This window comes from Fulmarus glacialis, unplaced genomic scaffold, assembly GCF_000690835.1.
Source record: "Fulmarus glacialis isolate BGI_N327 unplaced genomic scaffold, ASM69083v1 scaffold2165, whole genome shotgun sequence".
NCBI classification, from domain to species: domain Eukaryota; kingdom Metazoa; phylum Chordata; class Aves; order Procellariiformes; family Procellariidae; genus Fulmarus; species Fulmarus glacialis.
Genome location: NW_009212138.1, coordinates 41,310 through 56,359, shown reverse-complemented (window position 1 = coordinate 56,359; position 15,050 = coordinate 41,310). Strand labels below are relative to the sequence as shown.

At 48.4% G+C, this 15,050-nt stretch overlaps 1 protein-coding gene across 1 annotated transcript in view; it reads left to right on the top strand.

Moving 5' to 3' along the window:
• Positions 1 to 5,306: 5,306 nt before the first annotated feature.
• The window catches only part of LOC104076761 (tyrosine-protein phosphatase non-receptor type 11-like), a gene marked incomplete at its 5' end in the record, with an annotated part of 21,227 nt that continues 11,483 nt past the window's right edge, over positions 5,307 to 15,050 (top strand). Inside the window, one exon of the mRNA XM_009577750.1 lies at positions 5,307 to 5,429. Coding sequence (XP_009576045.1) covers positions 5,307 to 5,429 — 123 coding nt within the window. The remainder of the gene's footprint in view (positions 5,430 to 15,050) is intronic.

Genomic DNA, 15,050 nt, shown 5'->3' with positions numbered 1-15,050 from the left:
AAATGAGTAACACCGTATGGAAAAGACGACTGTTAAGTAATTAAAGAGAAATTGTTTGATAATTTTTAACAACAGAACAACGTTTCCTTTTCCAGAGCTTCTGCTGGAACCTTGCTCCCACGCAAGAGCCTGTTTTGAAGCCAGAGGTGCCTGTATCTGCTTTACCTGGGCCTGGGGAGCTGTGCCACCACCGTTGCTTATCTTGGTGCCCACGGGGTCGGGAAGGGTCCGTAGCCGTTGCATCAGTCAGCGTTCATCGTAGTGCACGGCCGGGGGACGGCTGGCATCTACCTAAGGTTTCCCTTTTGTGTAAGCGAGTAAATCCCAGCTGGAGAAACCGCCCTGCCTTTGAGCTGTGCCCAGATTTGCTCGTGCTGGCCGCAAGGAAAGCGGTGTTGAGGGCACGCCATGTCAGTGTCTGCCACCCCCACGGCACCCTCAGTCATGCCGGGTTTCTCACGACGGGATCTCTGGTGTTCTCGTGGCTGTCGGACCGTTCTGCTCCCGAACGTGCCGTGCTCTGGTGCGCTGGTCAGCCTGGCCTGAACCCTACACAGAGCCCTCTCTCACCATGCGGGGTCGGTTCCTTCTGACCAAATCCCCCCCTTCTCTCCCGCAGCCCAAGCAGTATCTGTTAGTCTGTGTTGGGGACTGAGCGCTGCATGCAAGTCTCTCCATTTTCTCTCTATTTTAATAAATTTCTTCGTGTAGCTTTGGTTGTTGCCTTTGGTTCCTGAAAGGCACTTGCGGGTGGCTCTTTAATTTAAGTTTGATTTTTAGATAGGTTGAACAATGGAAGGGAAATGCATTTCTCTGCAGGAAAGCAGCGTTGCCTGAAGTAGACAGTGTGTATTTACTTGTAGCGGTAGAGATGAAAAGTTGTTAGATCCCCACTCTTATTTAAAGCAGTTCTTTAGAGGTGACTCAGTTCTGCAAAAAGCACTAACGATTGAGCTGTTGCCTGAATGACCGACTGCACAATAATGCTTGTCGTTTGCTGACATCAAAACAACGGTGTGACATTAATAATGGTTTTCCCCCTATGCTGGGGATCTAGTTTGGATCCGCTTTATTTGTTTTCCTTCTCAGCATATTGCAGATCTTCCTATAAGCAATCTGAGAGTCCAAAAGGTCTGACTCGAAGCCCAGGGTTCACCTGCAGGTGAGTGGTGCTTGCTCGCCTGACGCACGGCTAGAGCTTGCAGCCTGTGGGACTGTCTAAGGCTGTTTGCAGGTTTTAGTATTGCCATTTAGTGAGAGATGTGTGGGTTGGTGCTTTCTTCTTGTCTGCTCTGTTGTGGGTTGGTTTTACTTACCAACAAATGTACTCCAGTAAAAACCATAATGAAAAACAGCTCTAAAGCTGCTTTCTGCAAGTACAGCTTACTCCAGGTCAGGAGAAAAACAAGCTGTATTGATATAAGAGCACCTCGGGCTACGTAGTGGCCGTGGCAGTTGTGCCTTCAGCCGCAGGATGAAGCGGCAGAGAGCTTTAGAGCAGGCAGGCTCTCGGCGTACACTGAGTAGGATGGGGCAACCTTCACGAGCCAAAGAGCCTTAAGTTTAGTTTTGGCTGGTTTTGCTGTTGTTTTTTATTCCGCTGTTTACAGGAATAAAAATACCTGGAAATAGGGGTGCCAGTGGGAGAGGTGGGTTTTGGGTCATTTGTAGCTCTCTGAGCTGCATGAGAGGTTGAGGATGTGCGCTGCGACAAACCTCATGGGTTTTGCGAATTCCCACGTAGTCCAGGCAGAAAAGCCTCTGGGGAGCAAATGCTCAATTTCAGGACGGGAATTCCCAAATGGAGATGACCTTGAATTTGAAAATACCCCTTTCATGCCGCAGGCCTGTAGTGTCTTCCCTGGCTCAAGAAGGCAGCCTGTGCGAGTCAGTGCCGAGCAATACCTTCCCATTCGTACACAGCCCTCCGAAGACGAGCTGTGCACGGAGGTTTTCTTTGTTCTGGAAATCCATGGGAGAGGTGCCTGTGCTTGCAGAGGGCTTTTTCCCTTCTTTCTTTTCTTCTTTTTTTGCTGCTGAATTTGGAAATTGCCTTTGTCCCTCTTCTGTTTGTGAGGGCTGCAAAGGTTTTCTCCTCAGCTCATTATGCTTCTTGCAAGCTAAATAACAAGCGGTCTGTGTATGCGTGTATGAATTGATTCCTGTCCAAGCAGTGGGAGTCATTAAGGGGAAGGATGTTTAGCATTTAGGTTTCTGTTTAGTGACAAAAAGACAACATCAAAGTTGACAGAGCCCCAAATTTGCCCCCAATATACTCCTTCCCTGTCTCTTGGTATACAGTGCTGTCCCACCCTTGAGTGTTTGCAGAGAGTTTGTAAGTGGCCCCTGCTATTCCTTCGCAGTATTTCACTGAGAAGATGATGCTGAAAAGGGACTGATGCGAGTCGATTTTGTAGCTGTGATCAACAGCTGCTGCGGTGGAAAAGGAAAAGGGTTGTGGTCCTCCCTTCCCAAGCACCCATCCTTCCACTTGGAGGGGATGTTGGACACAAGGTCCTTTTGTTCCTGTTGCCTTCTTCCTCGTGGGAGCCCAGTGCCTCGGATGCTGGAAGATTTACAGCCCCAGCACCTCCGCCCTCTTCCTACACAGAGTTGTCCATTCTCAGCATCACGCAGGTCTGGCTCCGGCTGAGGTACTGCATCCCAGGACAACAAGTACTTACCTTGAGTGACAGGGGGACGAGGGGATGCGTCGGGGTGTGTGGTTCCTGTTCTCATGGCAGCCTTTGAGGAGGACACTGCTGTCACACTGACCGGGAGATTCTCAGAAGCGGTGTGTGCTCGCGGCTATGAGAGCTCTCATCCCACTGTTTTACCAGAGATGTTTCTTAGGTTTTTCCTACTATGTTCTGGCTAGCAATATCGTGCTGGATTTATTGCCATTAGGCATTCAGTGGAAACGTTATGTGTGGCCTTTGGCAGCTTTGCGTTGGCCCTGAGCGCCGTTAAGCTCTGTTAGAGGCATTCATTCCTATGCCAGTAGCAGTTTTGCAGCACAGTTAAGTGCTGGCCCTGCAGACGGGGGATTTATGAGAGGGCGACTCTTGTGATGTCAGGAATACAAGGCTTGGAAACGCTGGGATTCCTGTTTACCATCTGTTTCCACGGCCCTTCCCTAATAGACCTCTCCTCCTCCAGAATTCAAGGATCTTTAATCAAAACTGTTTGGCTTGTGGTGGGAGGGAGGAAATCCCAAGTTGTGGAGGAGATTATGACATTTCTTGACCTTTTCTATGTGTATCTCGGAGACAAACATGCTCTAATGAGTGTGCGTGTGCTTATGTTTATAGGTTTAGTCTTTGGGTGTATTTCCTAACGCAGGCACTCAGCGAGATGCTAGGTTACGCATTTCTCTGCCAAATTGAGATAAACTTGCAAACCCTTTGGGGGAACGGTGTGTTAGCTAGGCTGATCCACAGGCAGCTGTATACAAGAAACTAGCTTACCGACTGTTTCCAGATACGCTCTTCTCGAGAACCCGCATTTCACTTTGGTTGGAAAACTAAGCGTTCCAGTTTTGAGTCGTTCGGTTCAGCGTGGTGCCGCAGACCTGTCCGCCTATGCAGGAACTCTTACAGCATCGTCCTTTCCTCTGAAGGGAGTTTTGAGTGTGCAGCCTGTTCTCTTGCAGTTGGTGCTGCCCAGCAACACTTAATAAGCTAGCTTTGTTATCACACAGTGTTAGTTGTGGCTCATCTTCTCCTCTTTGCTCATGAAAAATATTACAGCAGTCCCATGCAGAAACGTCTGCTGCAGCATGATCTAAAACTGAGCAATACTTTCAGAATTGAGTGACTCGCAGTTTGGGGTGCTCTCTGTGTGACTTGTGAGATTACTCAAAAGAGCCTGGCATTTAGAAAGTGGATTTTCAGTGGCTTCTGAAAAATTGAGCTGTAAAACTGGTGCCACATGAGAAATTATTGGTCTAGTATGCATCTTTAGTACACGTTAAAGCCTGGGGAAACACCATGTCGTGGTTTAACCAGGACACACCAGTTCTTGCAATTCCATCAAGGAAACTTGATCAAGACTGATAGCATCAGAAGTCAGTAGATGGTTTGATGACACTTAAAATACAAAGATTGCATTAAAGTAGCACGCAATATGATGAAACATTTTCCCCCCTTAGGGTGAGCCGTCTCTCTTTTCCTTTTCTAGTATGTCCTGTTAGGTACGTACACCAACTGCGCCGTTGCTTTCCAGCAGCGTGCAAAGCAGCGTTTCCTTTGCTGCTGCTTCCCTGGCTATGCACCGGTCCTGTGCGGAGAACTTGGCTTTTGGCCCAGCAATTGTGCGGTGTGGGTCACTTTCCTCTGTGCTCTTGGGAGAGGTGGCTGCGGCACCACAGCTTGAGCTATGACTAGTTAGTACTAGTACTAAAAAGCAGCTGCTTCACCTTAAGTTGAAGAGCCAAGGCTGCCTTAGCTAAGGCTGGAGCAGACTTGGTATTTTCTGTGGACTGGGCAAAGAGGGAGATTCTGGAACATGCGCTTGCCCTTGTGTTTGCACCAACACTTAAGAAATCCTCTCGTACCATAAGGGCTCATCGCTGCTGCAGCGTATTGCAGACCAGAGCGTGCCTTTCCTTCCCAGACGGAGTCTCGAAGGAAAGCCTTTCTTCTCTCCAGCTCTGAGCATCCCCTCTTTGTAACAGACTTTAAATGGGAGAGACAAAGGCCTGAGGCTTGTGTTCTTGCTGGGGAGTTTAGTGCTCTTGGTATTGGAGCTTTTTCTGGTTTTCTGTTGTGAAGCATGCCGGGAAGCCCTTAAAGAAATGCCTGCAGTGCCCTCAGGGATGCAGGTCTTTTCTTGGGCCCAGTTCATTTGCCAGCGACATGAGAGCTCAGAGGGTACGAGCTTGGTCAGTGCTGGGTGGGAAGCAGCCAGCCAGGATCAGACCTAGAGCCAGAAAAGCCAAAGCTATTTTCCCAGGCAGTGGATTCCTCCGGAGAAGGAATCTCCTGTCCATGCCGCAGAAAGCGCACAGGGCTCTCGCTTTTGCCTGAGCTGAGGGAGAGGAGGACAGAGTCTTTTGGGAAAGAGACCTCTCTTGGTGGATGTCTGAGAAGACCTTCTCCACGGTAACATCTGAATGGAGGGCTTTTCTGAGTGAAAGCTGTTACGGCGATGTGCTGGGGTGGAAGGCGGGTGTGCTCGGGTAGGACTGGGGCTCTGTGCCTGCCCCGCAGGTAGGAAGATGGCGTCTGCCCCTCGGGCAGCAGGGAAGGCAGTCGGCGCAGGCTCAGGCTAATTACTGCTTGACATGTCACATTTGCACTTTGCAGGTGGTTTCATCCCAACATCAGCGGAATTGAGGCAGAGAAGCTGCTCCTGACCAGGGGTGTCCATGGCAGCTTTCTGGCTCGACCCAGTAAGAGCAACCCAGGAGATTTCACCCTCTCTGTCAGGTAAGCAGACGGCAGCAGACGAGGACTGGAGGAAGGGGCTGTCTCGAACTCTCCAGCACACCCTGCTCCCATGAACGTATGTGCGAGGGGAGAGGCACGGCACTGAGATGACCTCTCTGTGGTGCCACTTGAAGCTAAAGGGTGACTGAGCTCTCCCCATCGCTGCAGAGGCTGTGCTAAAAGCCAGACACTACTTTCCCTGGGTTTGTTCATCCCTGTGGGTTGTAGATGCCCCTGTCCAACCCACGGGGTTGGCTCTGTGCTTGTGGCACATGTTTCTGGAGCCGTTGTTGCCAGAGGAGGGAAGATAACGAGCCCTCTTCTGTTTCTGGGGAGAGCATGTTCAATCCCAGCAGGGATGAATCATCTCACTCCAATTTCAGAGGAACTTAAGGTAGCTGCCTTTTGGGAGAAACTTGTTTTCTGTGTCTGCAAGGGATCCCAGGAGCACCTCCATCAGAGAGTGAGCTTGCTGACCAGCCTCGCAGTGGCTGTGTTCCCAGACAGTATCGCGCGCATCACCTTTAAAGTGCTCTTGTGTTCTTTGGGACCAAGGCAATTGCAGAAAGGAAAGCTGCGGTTTTGCCGATGGACTTTGTGAATGTAGCCCCTTATGAACGGTGGAGCAGATGCACTGGATAGAACTCTCTGAAGGTGAACTAAAGGGAAGAGGCAAAAAGTAACATCGACCCAATGAGTCCCCGAGATAAAAGGAGCAGGTTGTGGTTCAAGGCATGAACCTTCCACGAGCACCATCCAGCTGGTGCCTTGCAGGGAAATAGCTCAGCAAAGGTTTTTCCAGGCACTTTTAACACAGACCTCTTTTTTTTTTTTTTTTTTTTTTTTGTGGTGCCTTCTGTTTAATTTAACCCTCATTTTGTTTAGGAAATGCCAGTGAGTTTATAAATCCTTTGACCAACGCTGTGTTTAGAGAAACTTTGTGCAAACGACAGCACGGACAGAGCGTTTCCACCTGGCAGGGCACTGACATCAAGCGGGACGTGAGCAACGCCAGCACGGTGTGAGCCTCGGTCCCTCCCCACGCACCTCTCCCCCCCCAGCCAGGTGCTGCCGGAGCTGCTGGCGCATCAGAGCAGCGTGGCAATGCCCACTGGCTCCGGCGAGACTTTACCCTCTCCTTCTAGCCTTAACTGCTCAGGTGAAACCCTTCTTGACCTTATTTCTTCCCCCTTTGCAGTTGTCACTGGGCTTGAACCTACACTCCTTGCTCCCAAGTGCCGTCATTTCTTAGCTTGGCAAGAAAGAGGGTTTGCAGCTGCTTTATTTTTTAAATGCTTCCTTTTGTGTTGGGGAATACAACCCAGCAGTCCAACCCTTTGCCTCTCAGATGGCTCTGACCGACCGCAGCTCCTCACGCTATGGAGCAACCCAGCGGAAGGGAAAAAGTCCAGTTTTTCCTGCGCATCGGCTGGGTGGGGAGTGTTTGGATCTGACTTCACTAGCTCCCCAGTAATCTTGCAATCAGAAGTGGCTGCGAGTTAATGAGAGAGGCAGGAAGTGCTTCTAATTAGAATGGAAAATAAACTCAGTCACAGAGAGCTGCCTTGAGCAAGCTATGACAGCAAGGGAATACGTGTAAAATGGGGGCTTATCTTCATGTGAGCTTAGTGTCTCTTTTAATGTAATTTTGTGAGTCAGGGTGTTGTCTGATTGTAGAGTGAAGTACTGACAGCACCTGCTTAGCCAGGCAGTGTGCAAGCAGATGCAGGTTATGGCTGTGCAAGTGTCCTGATGTGGTAAGATACCCAGCTAGCAGCAAAATTACCCTGAAAGAGCAGGGGTATTTCTTTGCCGGGAGAGCCAGTTCCCGTACCTGCATTACTGCAGTCGTGCCTTGTCCTGTGGAGTCAGTCCACAGGTTTGCATAGTTTTCTTCCCTTAGCTCTGTCCCTGTGCCTCAGCCAAAGGCCATGTGTGTTTCTCCTGTTGTGGTTTTCTTGCCTTCCACCTGTGCTGGCCCACTGCCTCCCCTCTTCCAGCTGTGGCACGTGTTGAGACTGGGGGGATAAAAGCTTGGCCTCCCGTGGAGGCTACAGCTGGCTATGGAGTCCCAGAGCAGTTTTATTATTGCTATTATTTCTTTACTCCTTTCTACTTTCTCTGTGGCAGAAAGCAGAGAGGGGGGAGGAGGGAGTGTCAGATTATCGGAGGGGGTTTGGACCACTTCCTACTGCAGGGAGACCTTTATATTGCAGTAAATGTTTAATAACAGTATTGTTTTGGCCATAAGATCGAGCCAATTAATGCCCTTAATGCATGAATGGTGCCCTGCAGTGATGAGATGCAGGTTAAGAGCAGAGCAATACAGCATGCCTTAATATCAGAGTATTGAACCACCACAACCCACTGACAGATTGTAACTCAGTGGAAAGTCTGACCGACTCTCACAGTTCTGAGTAAACCAAAGCTGTGACACATACCATGTTTCCAGGAAAGCACATTAAACATGACACCCAAGCTTAGAGGCAATGTGTTGAGCTTTGAGGCATCACAAATTGAAGACAAGGAAAGAAAGAATTCTTTCATTGACTACTTTTTACCTGCAAGTCCTTGCTCCTTCCTGGCTCATCCCATCTCTATTCCACGACTTGAGGCAAGGGTTGTCCTATAGTCTCGGGTATGGAAAATTTGTTTGGATGTGGTCACTGGTTAGGTAGACCAGTTTTGCTTATACTTCATCTGAGCCATATGCTCTTTTCCCGCTGACGATGGGCCCAAAACATGTGCATAAATGTTCTTGGGAATTAGAGCTGCAAGACCAAATAGAGTATAGAATGAGTAGCTTTATGTGCTGTGAAAGCTGAAAACTTGGGCGGCTGACTGCCCGCTATGTTCTTCCCCTTTCCCTGTTACATTACACACACACACAGATGGAACAATGTGTTGTTATTCTCACCTAGAATTGTATCCTAATAGAGCTTGCTTTTTTTTTTTAAATCTCTGAACTGGGCAGGTCTATATATTTTTTTCCTTTCTGAGAAATAAAAGGTTTTCAAAGGAAACAATACAGATACCTTTGAAAAAATACCTAAAATAGAGGTGGGGAGAAAACACCTTTAGGAGAACAATCAAAACCTCTTCCTCCTTCTTTCAACCCCCTTTCAGCTTCTTCAAGGGTTTTTGAAAGCCAGTGAAGGGAAAGGCAGCTCCTTTTAATTACAGAGAGGATGTGGGCTGAAAAGAAAGCAGGCGATGGAGTTTTGGCTGACCAGACCACACACCAAGTGACCATGTGCTGGTGTGTATCCAGATATGTGTCCCTGAAGAGAGGCTAGGAAATAATATTGCAGAAGTTATGAGAAGGTTGCCATGAAACTCTGTGGCTGCTTTTCCTTTCTTTCTTTACCTTTATGCACTCTTTCAGCCCTTACCATTACAGCAACAAGTCTTCACAGGGCTTTGTTTTTTCAGCTCTTAGGAGAAAGAGGCAAGCCACACGGAGAGGACATGATATGGTTAATGAACGGATGATGTTTGTCCTGGTCTTAAAGTAATAGAAAAAACTCTTCCAAAAATTCTCAGCTCTGAGTCCAAACTGCTGGCAGCTTGTAATGGGTCAAACCTGGCTCCTTTCATCAGCCCTTCCTCTTCTGAAACATACTCTTGGGATGCCTCTGCAGATAAGTTCAAAAGCTTGTTCCACCCAGAGGATCAGAGATACCTGCCGTAGTCCGGTGCCAAGAGGGCTGTGTCTCTGAGAAGTCTTTGTTTGGTGTGCTGGTGGTACATCAGTACTAGATACTGAATTTGGATTTATTAGCTTATCTTATTCTTTGGGCACTTCAGCAAATAATGTGGAGCACATCGACAGGGAGGAAAGTGGTCTGGCAACTTCAGCTGAAGTGTAGTGATGACAGAGAGCCACTCTGAGTAAGGCTGTAGTAATATCTGCTGCGTCTATACGTGAGCTGTCTTGTTTTGTTCCATGCAGTTGCTGCAGCACTGCTTTCTGCAGGTATTTCGGTGTTGCCTCAACCCAGACAATAAGACAGCTCTGTATCAGTGGGTCACTTAATGTGGGTGATATTCCCCATCACAGGGATCGGCTCCTGCAGGTTATGGGTGCTAGTGTTTGCCGAAGGTAAGGACAGCACTCCAACACTTCATGCTTGCTTTAGAGTGGCTCACAAAACCTGCGCTGAATGGGACTGTTTGGAGGAATGCCTCAGCTTCTGAGCCTGGAAGGGGCTGGAAAGTGGAGCTGGGCTTCCAGGAGAGCTGTGGAAGCTCTTCTGGATGGTGGGAGCAGAGCCTGCTAGTTAGGGGATTTTTGGAGGATGCAAGTAGATTTTATTTGCCTGTTGCAGTTCTGATGTTACAAAAGCTTCCTTGCCTTTCTTGTATGCTATGTCACATCTCATTTTCCTAGAAGGACCTGGTACTGGGTTTGCTTTTGATATTGAGTCTTCCAAATTTTAATTGTGATTCTTAAGAAAATATACCTCCTTTTGAAAGTGAGGGCTGTAGGGGGAGAAATGTTTCCAGCCTTCAGTGCTTGCCTGGATCTGCCAGAGCATGTTTTCAGAAGACCAAGTATTTAGAATCACTTCTGAAGAAAGTGAACAGCTTCTTACAGATTTGGCCAGGTCTGGGTAAATAGTTTGAACAAAAGGAAAAGTCATGTTGAAAGTTTGCCTAAGTGGTGCTTGGCCCGTGGCCAGGACAGTGATGCAAATGCCAAGACAGTCAAGAACCATCTGTTAGAGACCCTGTTAACTTGGTAACTGCGTCACGTTTTATGGGAACAGATCTTATCCACGTTCGTGGGATACAGTACAAATTGCTTCTGGGTAACAAAATCTTGTTAGAGCTACAGTCTCCCGGAGTGGTTTCCCTATTAACACTTCCATTGAGCATTCCTATATTTAACTGGACTTTTTTTTCCCCCCGCCAAGGACATGTACAAATCCACTCTGGGTACAGGTTAAGACATTCGATCAAGAAGGAGGATTGTATGTATTCTATAGGACATAATCTGTGAAAAGGAGTAAATCAATACTGCAGGTGTGTTACATTGGTTGAGTTGCTGCCTACAGACAACACAGATGCAGCAGGGGAAGAAAGTTGGGTCTGGAGAAGAATGGATGGAGGCTTGAAAGAGGCTCTTTTCTAAAACAGTTGTCCTTGTGTCTCATCATAATAGCACCTACCTACTAAGGCCCTGTAATCCAGGCCTACGCAAATATTGAGTGAGAGGTATGCCTGATTCTTCTAAGGGAAACACTGTCTTCATGTTACAACTGGGAAACGAATGATGGGCCCAGAGTCACCCTGATGCTAAGAAGGTGCTGAACATCAGATCATCAAATCTTGGCTGAGTGCTTTTATCACAAGACCCTTCTTCCTTTAAGAAAGCATGTTCTCCCCTGGCAACAATGTCTTACTTTTGTCCTGGAGTGGCTTGAACTTATTTGGAAGCAAATTGTTCAGTTAGGGATGTAATACGGATGGATGGATACCTTTGGCTTACTTGTGCTCATGTTTGCTGCTATTTACAGGTTTGGCAAGGCAGAGGAGTGTGGTGAAAGCCTCCTTTTGATGGCAACCAGTTGGCAAATGGTCTGTGCTTCACATCCCTTCCCAGGGCAAAAGGCTGAGTCTCTTTGGAGCGGGAAGCACCTTCAGGAATGCAAAAAGCATAAATGCGCTATAGGGACACAGTGCCAATGGGCGAGTTCACTGAGTACATGGATGTCCTTGGTCTCCTCCATGCACCTTCTGGAGCTCCTAACACCTTAAGTGAGCAGTAGGGCTCAGACAGTCGGCTGAATTGCTTCTTCCTAGGAATCAGGCATGAGAATTTGAAACCCATACCTAATCCCTAGAATTCACTAGGTTGTATATTAGAAATTGCATGCAAATGTCAGCTGGTTCTGTTGTGTTGTATTGGTGGATAGCGAGTTTTCTCTGAGAGCCCAAACTATCATTTAATTGAAAGCAAACTTTCAGCAATGTTTCTAAACCCTGTGGGAGGTTCTTCTTGGTTTTCCGTAGAGAGACTTTGGGGTTTTTTAGGTTGCTTTTTGCAGCTTGTCAGAGTGGTCATATATGCATGCTGTGAAGTTATAGGCATTCTCTGTCTGACGCAGGCAGGAAAAGCACATGACCAAAAAAGACTTTTGGGGATGCAACAGGCAAATGTATTTCTGACATTTAAAGTGGCTCTTCTGCCTTCAGTGACAAAAAAGGGTCTGTCTGGGTTTTTTGCGAGCCCTCTTCTTTATTGACTGCGCTCTATTGCGAAGAAGAGCAGACTGCATCTGCGCTGAAGGTCACTGCATCATGGACACAGATTCACAAGCTGGAATATTTTGGATCGAGAAACCCTCCTGGACATCTAGCTAAGGAGTTGTGCTGACAGTGTAAAGAAGCTTAGCTTGGAATGGAGGCAACTCTCACTTGTCTGACTGCTGACTCTGAAGCTGCCAAAAAAGCTGGCATCTGCTATTGAACAGTTCTGCATCCCTGTATGAGAGCTGTGTGTCTGTTAGTCAGTAGCCATGCCCTCCGGCACAGGGCGGCCGAGTACTTTGGGCATCTCCTTTGTGCTTTATTTCTCCAGCCAGCATGTCGAGGGCACGGTTTAATGCATGCTGCTACTGTGCAGCCCAGTTCTGCTGCCCAGCTTGGAGCTGCAGAGGTGACGCAAGCTTTAAGAGAAGAAAATAGGGAGGAAATGGCGATCGATCAATGCCCTTTGTGTTTAGCATGACCTTGAGGGCTCATGGGATAAAGGACCCTGATTATCTCTCTGCTTTTCATCCCTGAAGTGCTCAAAGGCCTTGGGGGTGGGGGGGTGGGTCTGTGAACTGAGCCTTTGTAGGTCTGTAATGGGGTTGGGATGTGGGGACGGAGCTGGGGAAAGAAGGGAGCTTTTGAGCCTCAGGCCAAGTGGCAAAAACACAGTTTCGTCTGCTGCCTTCTGGGCTGCACAAAAGCTCTTCGTGTCCAGCTGCTGGCGTGAATGGCCGAAGCACTTCATGTGCCAGCTCCTCTCGGAGAAGAGGCTTTGTCATCGGGGCGCTGGCTGGGAGCTGGATTTCACAGCCAGTTTTCATTTCCATCTAGTGAGTTCTGCTCATACCCTAGATTGCCAAACTTTGAAGTCTCTGCCCATAGGACAGCTGGAGTTGGCTGTGGTCAGAACTATGCTTACCAGATGTACCAGGAGGAGTTAACTGTGTCTCTCTAAATACCAGGAGTGCCATTCATCGGTTTCCCATGTTACAGATGGTTGGGTTCTGTCTCCAAGACCTTGTTGTCGAGGTGTAGTGTGACTGTTCAGGATCCAGATGCAGATTTTCGCACCTCAGGCCTGTTTGTCAGCCTCTTGCTGGTTTTGTTCTGCTATTAATGTGGGATGATGGTAACACTGTGGATGCTGTCTCTGTCTGTTCATACTCAGTCGTTGCCACTGAATTGGCAGTAACTGGAAATCACCTCAATGCCAGGCACAGCATCCAGGAAGGGCTGTGTGAGCACAAACTGGAATTGCTGATTCTACATTGACAAATTCCTCTTTAGCAACTGGGATGGAGTAAATGTGAATATAGCCATCTGTCAGGGCAGTGTTTTAGGGAGAACCACATGACATGTGGTGACTGTGGCTTGAATGTGGCTAAGAGTATTGCCGTCTAATCATAAGTCATGCCTCTAATAAAGGCCCCTGGAGGAGGGGCACACAGTGGCTGTGCTAGCACACTGCTGTTAATGTTTCTGTGGGCTCTTCAAGGCTTAGCACAGAGATCTCATTGCCAAGTTCATGGCCTCGTCTTGTTCCCGAGCTGCTGCTGCTGTGTACTCTAGCACAGCTTGTTGGACAGTAGCATTTAATCTGCTCGTGCACAGGACAAGCCTCTCATATGCCAGAAGTCGTGGCTGTTAAAATCCCCAAGATATGTGGAAATAGCAAAATCCATGGCAATAGTTACATAAAGGTAGCCATGAGTGCATCCCAGGGATGGTGAGTGAGTGCATCCCAGGGATGGTAGTGACCATCTCGTCGCTGTGAGAGGCTGCTGTACTTCTCACAGTGCTCTATGCGCCCTTCACCATTCATCCCACAGTCCTGCAGATACACAGCCCTGGGCTCACGGAATTTTATGTCCTCTGCTGTCAGGCCTTTTGGGAGAGTGAGTTATTACAAAGTCAACAGAGTCCTCCCAGGTGGACTTTCATTGGACCTTGCACTGCATAGTTCAATGTAGTATTCAAGAGGAGGTACCAGGGAGGAGGTCGTTTCTCACCTTACCTGAGGAGCCAGGTGTCCGTCTTGCATGTGCGAGGCAGGATGGAAAAGCAGCTGGATCCCCTCTGCCAGAGGAGAACTCGACCACCTTGCTGCTGCTCCGAGCACTTGTCTGGACTAGAGGAGTTTGCACAAAGGTATTCAAATAAAATGACACCACTGTAAACCCTGTGCAGATTTAGCATGATAGGGGGAACCTTAGCGAGTGACAAGTGCGGTGAAATGAGGCTAGCACACACCCTGGTGTGCACATCCAGCTGACACAGCCTGGCTGGGCTCCTGCAGCTGCGCCAGAATCCCCTAAGGCAGACAGAGCCTTTTGCCACCGCTTGCATTTGAGGGCCAGATCGTAACCTCTCTCTGAAATCGAGAGATAGGGTCCACACTCTGAGGTAGACAGTACCTACAGCCCAAGAAAACTAAACAGGAGATGATTTTGTGGAGCTAGGGCTAGATATCCAATACCATCCAGATATCTGGTCTTTCACTGCATTGCTACGGGGGCTGTACCCGGCTGCAGAAAGATAGCAGAAATGGGAGCAGGACCACTAATGAGACCCCCTGAGCCCCTGCCATGGATCCAGCTCTTCCTTCCATTTAACCTCGTGCACGGACCACTGTAGCTTTCCTAATTCCCCACTCCATGAAATGGCTTTTCTGTCTGACCTGGTACGCTGCCTATACCACCTTGAGTCTCCTGCATCTCACTGTCACGGTTGCTTTGGCAACAAATTGAGAGAGGCTGGGAGCAGCTCGGCATGGTAAAGAACAAGAAATTTGCCCAGATTTATGAATCTCTCTCTGACGTAGCTCGTCCATCAAGCAATGGGCTTCCAGCCATGTCTCTCCGGCTCGGGGGGCTGCTGCTAAGTGCATTTAAAATGCAATTAACCTGCTTCTCGGAGGTTAGTGTGGCCTTCTGAGGGAGGAGGCTGGGCTTTGCTGGGGTGAGGGAGCTCTTGAAACAGGCTGATAAAGGCACCCAGCCATATTCCCTTGAGCCTGGAGGGCACCACTGGAGAGGGGAAAGCATTAACCCTTTCGGTACAGTTTATAGGGTTTGTGAATACCAGGCAATATATTGGTTTGGGTGATTTTTTTCCTGTTTTTTTTTTTTGTTTTTTTTTTTTAAACTAATTAGATGATAGCGAGTACCCCTGTGCATAGAAAAACCAGAGTTGAGGTCAGAGCCTCGTCCAGCTGAGAGGGTAAGTAGTGTAGGAAGTGGAAGGGATGGCAGAGGAGGAATTATTCACCTCCTTTGTGTGAGGTTGTCTGGGAAGCAGAGCGGGCTGGGAGCTTGTGAGGTACAGAGTCAGTTCTTGGCTGAGTAACCTTGGCCATGGAGCACC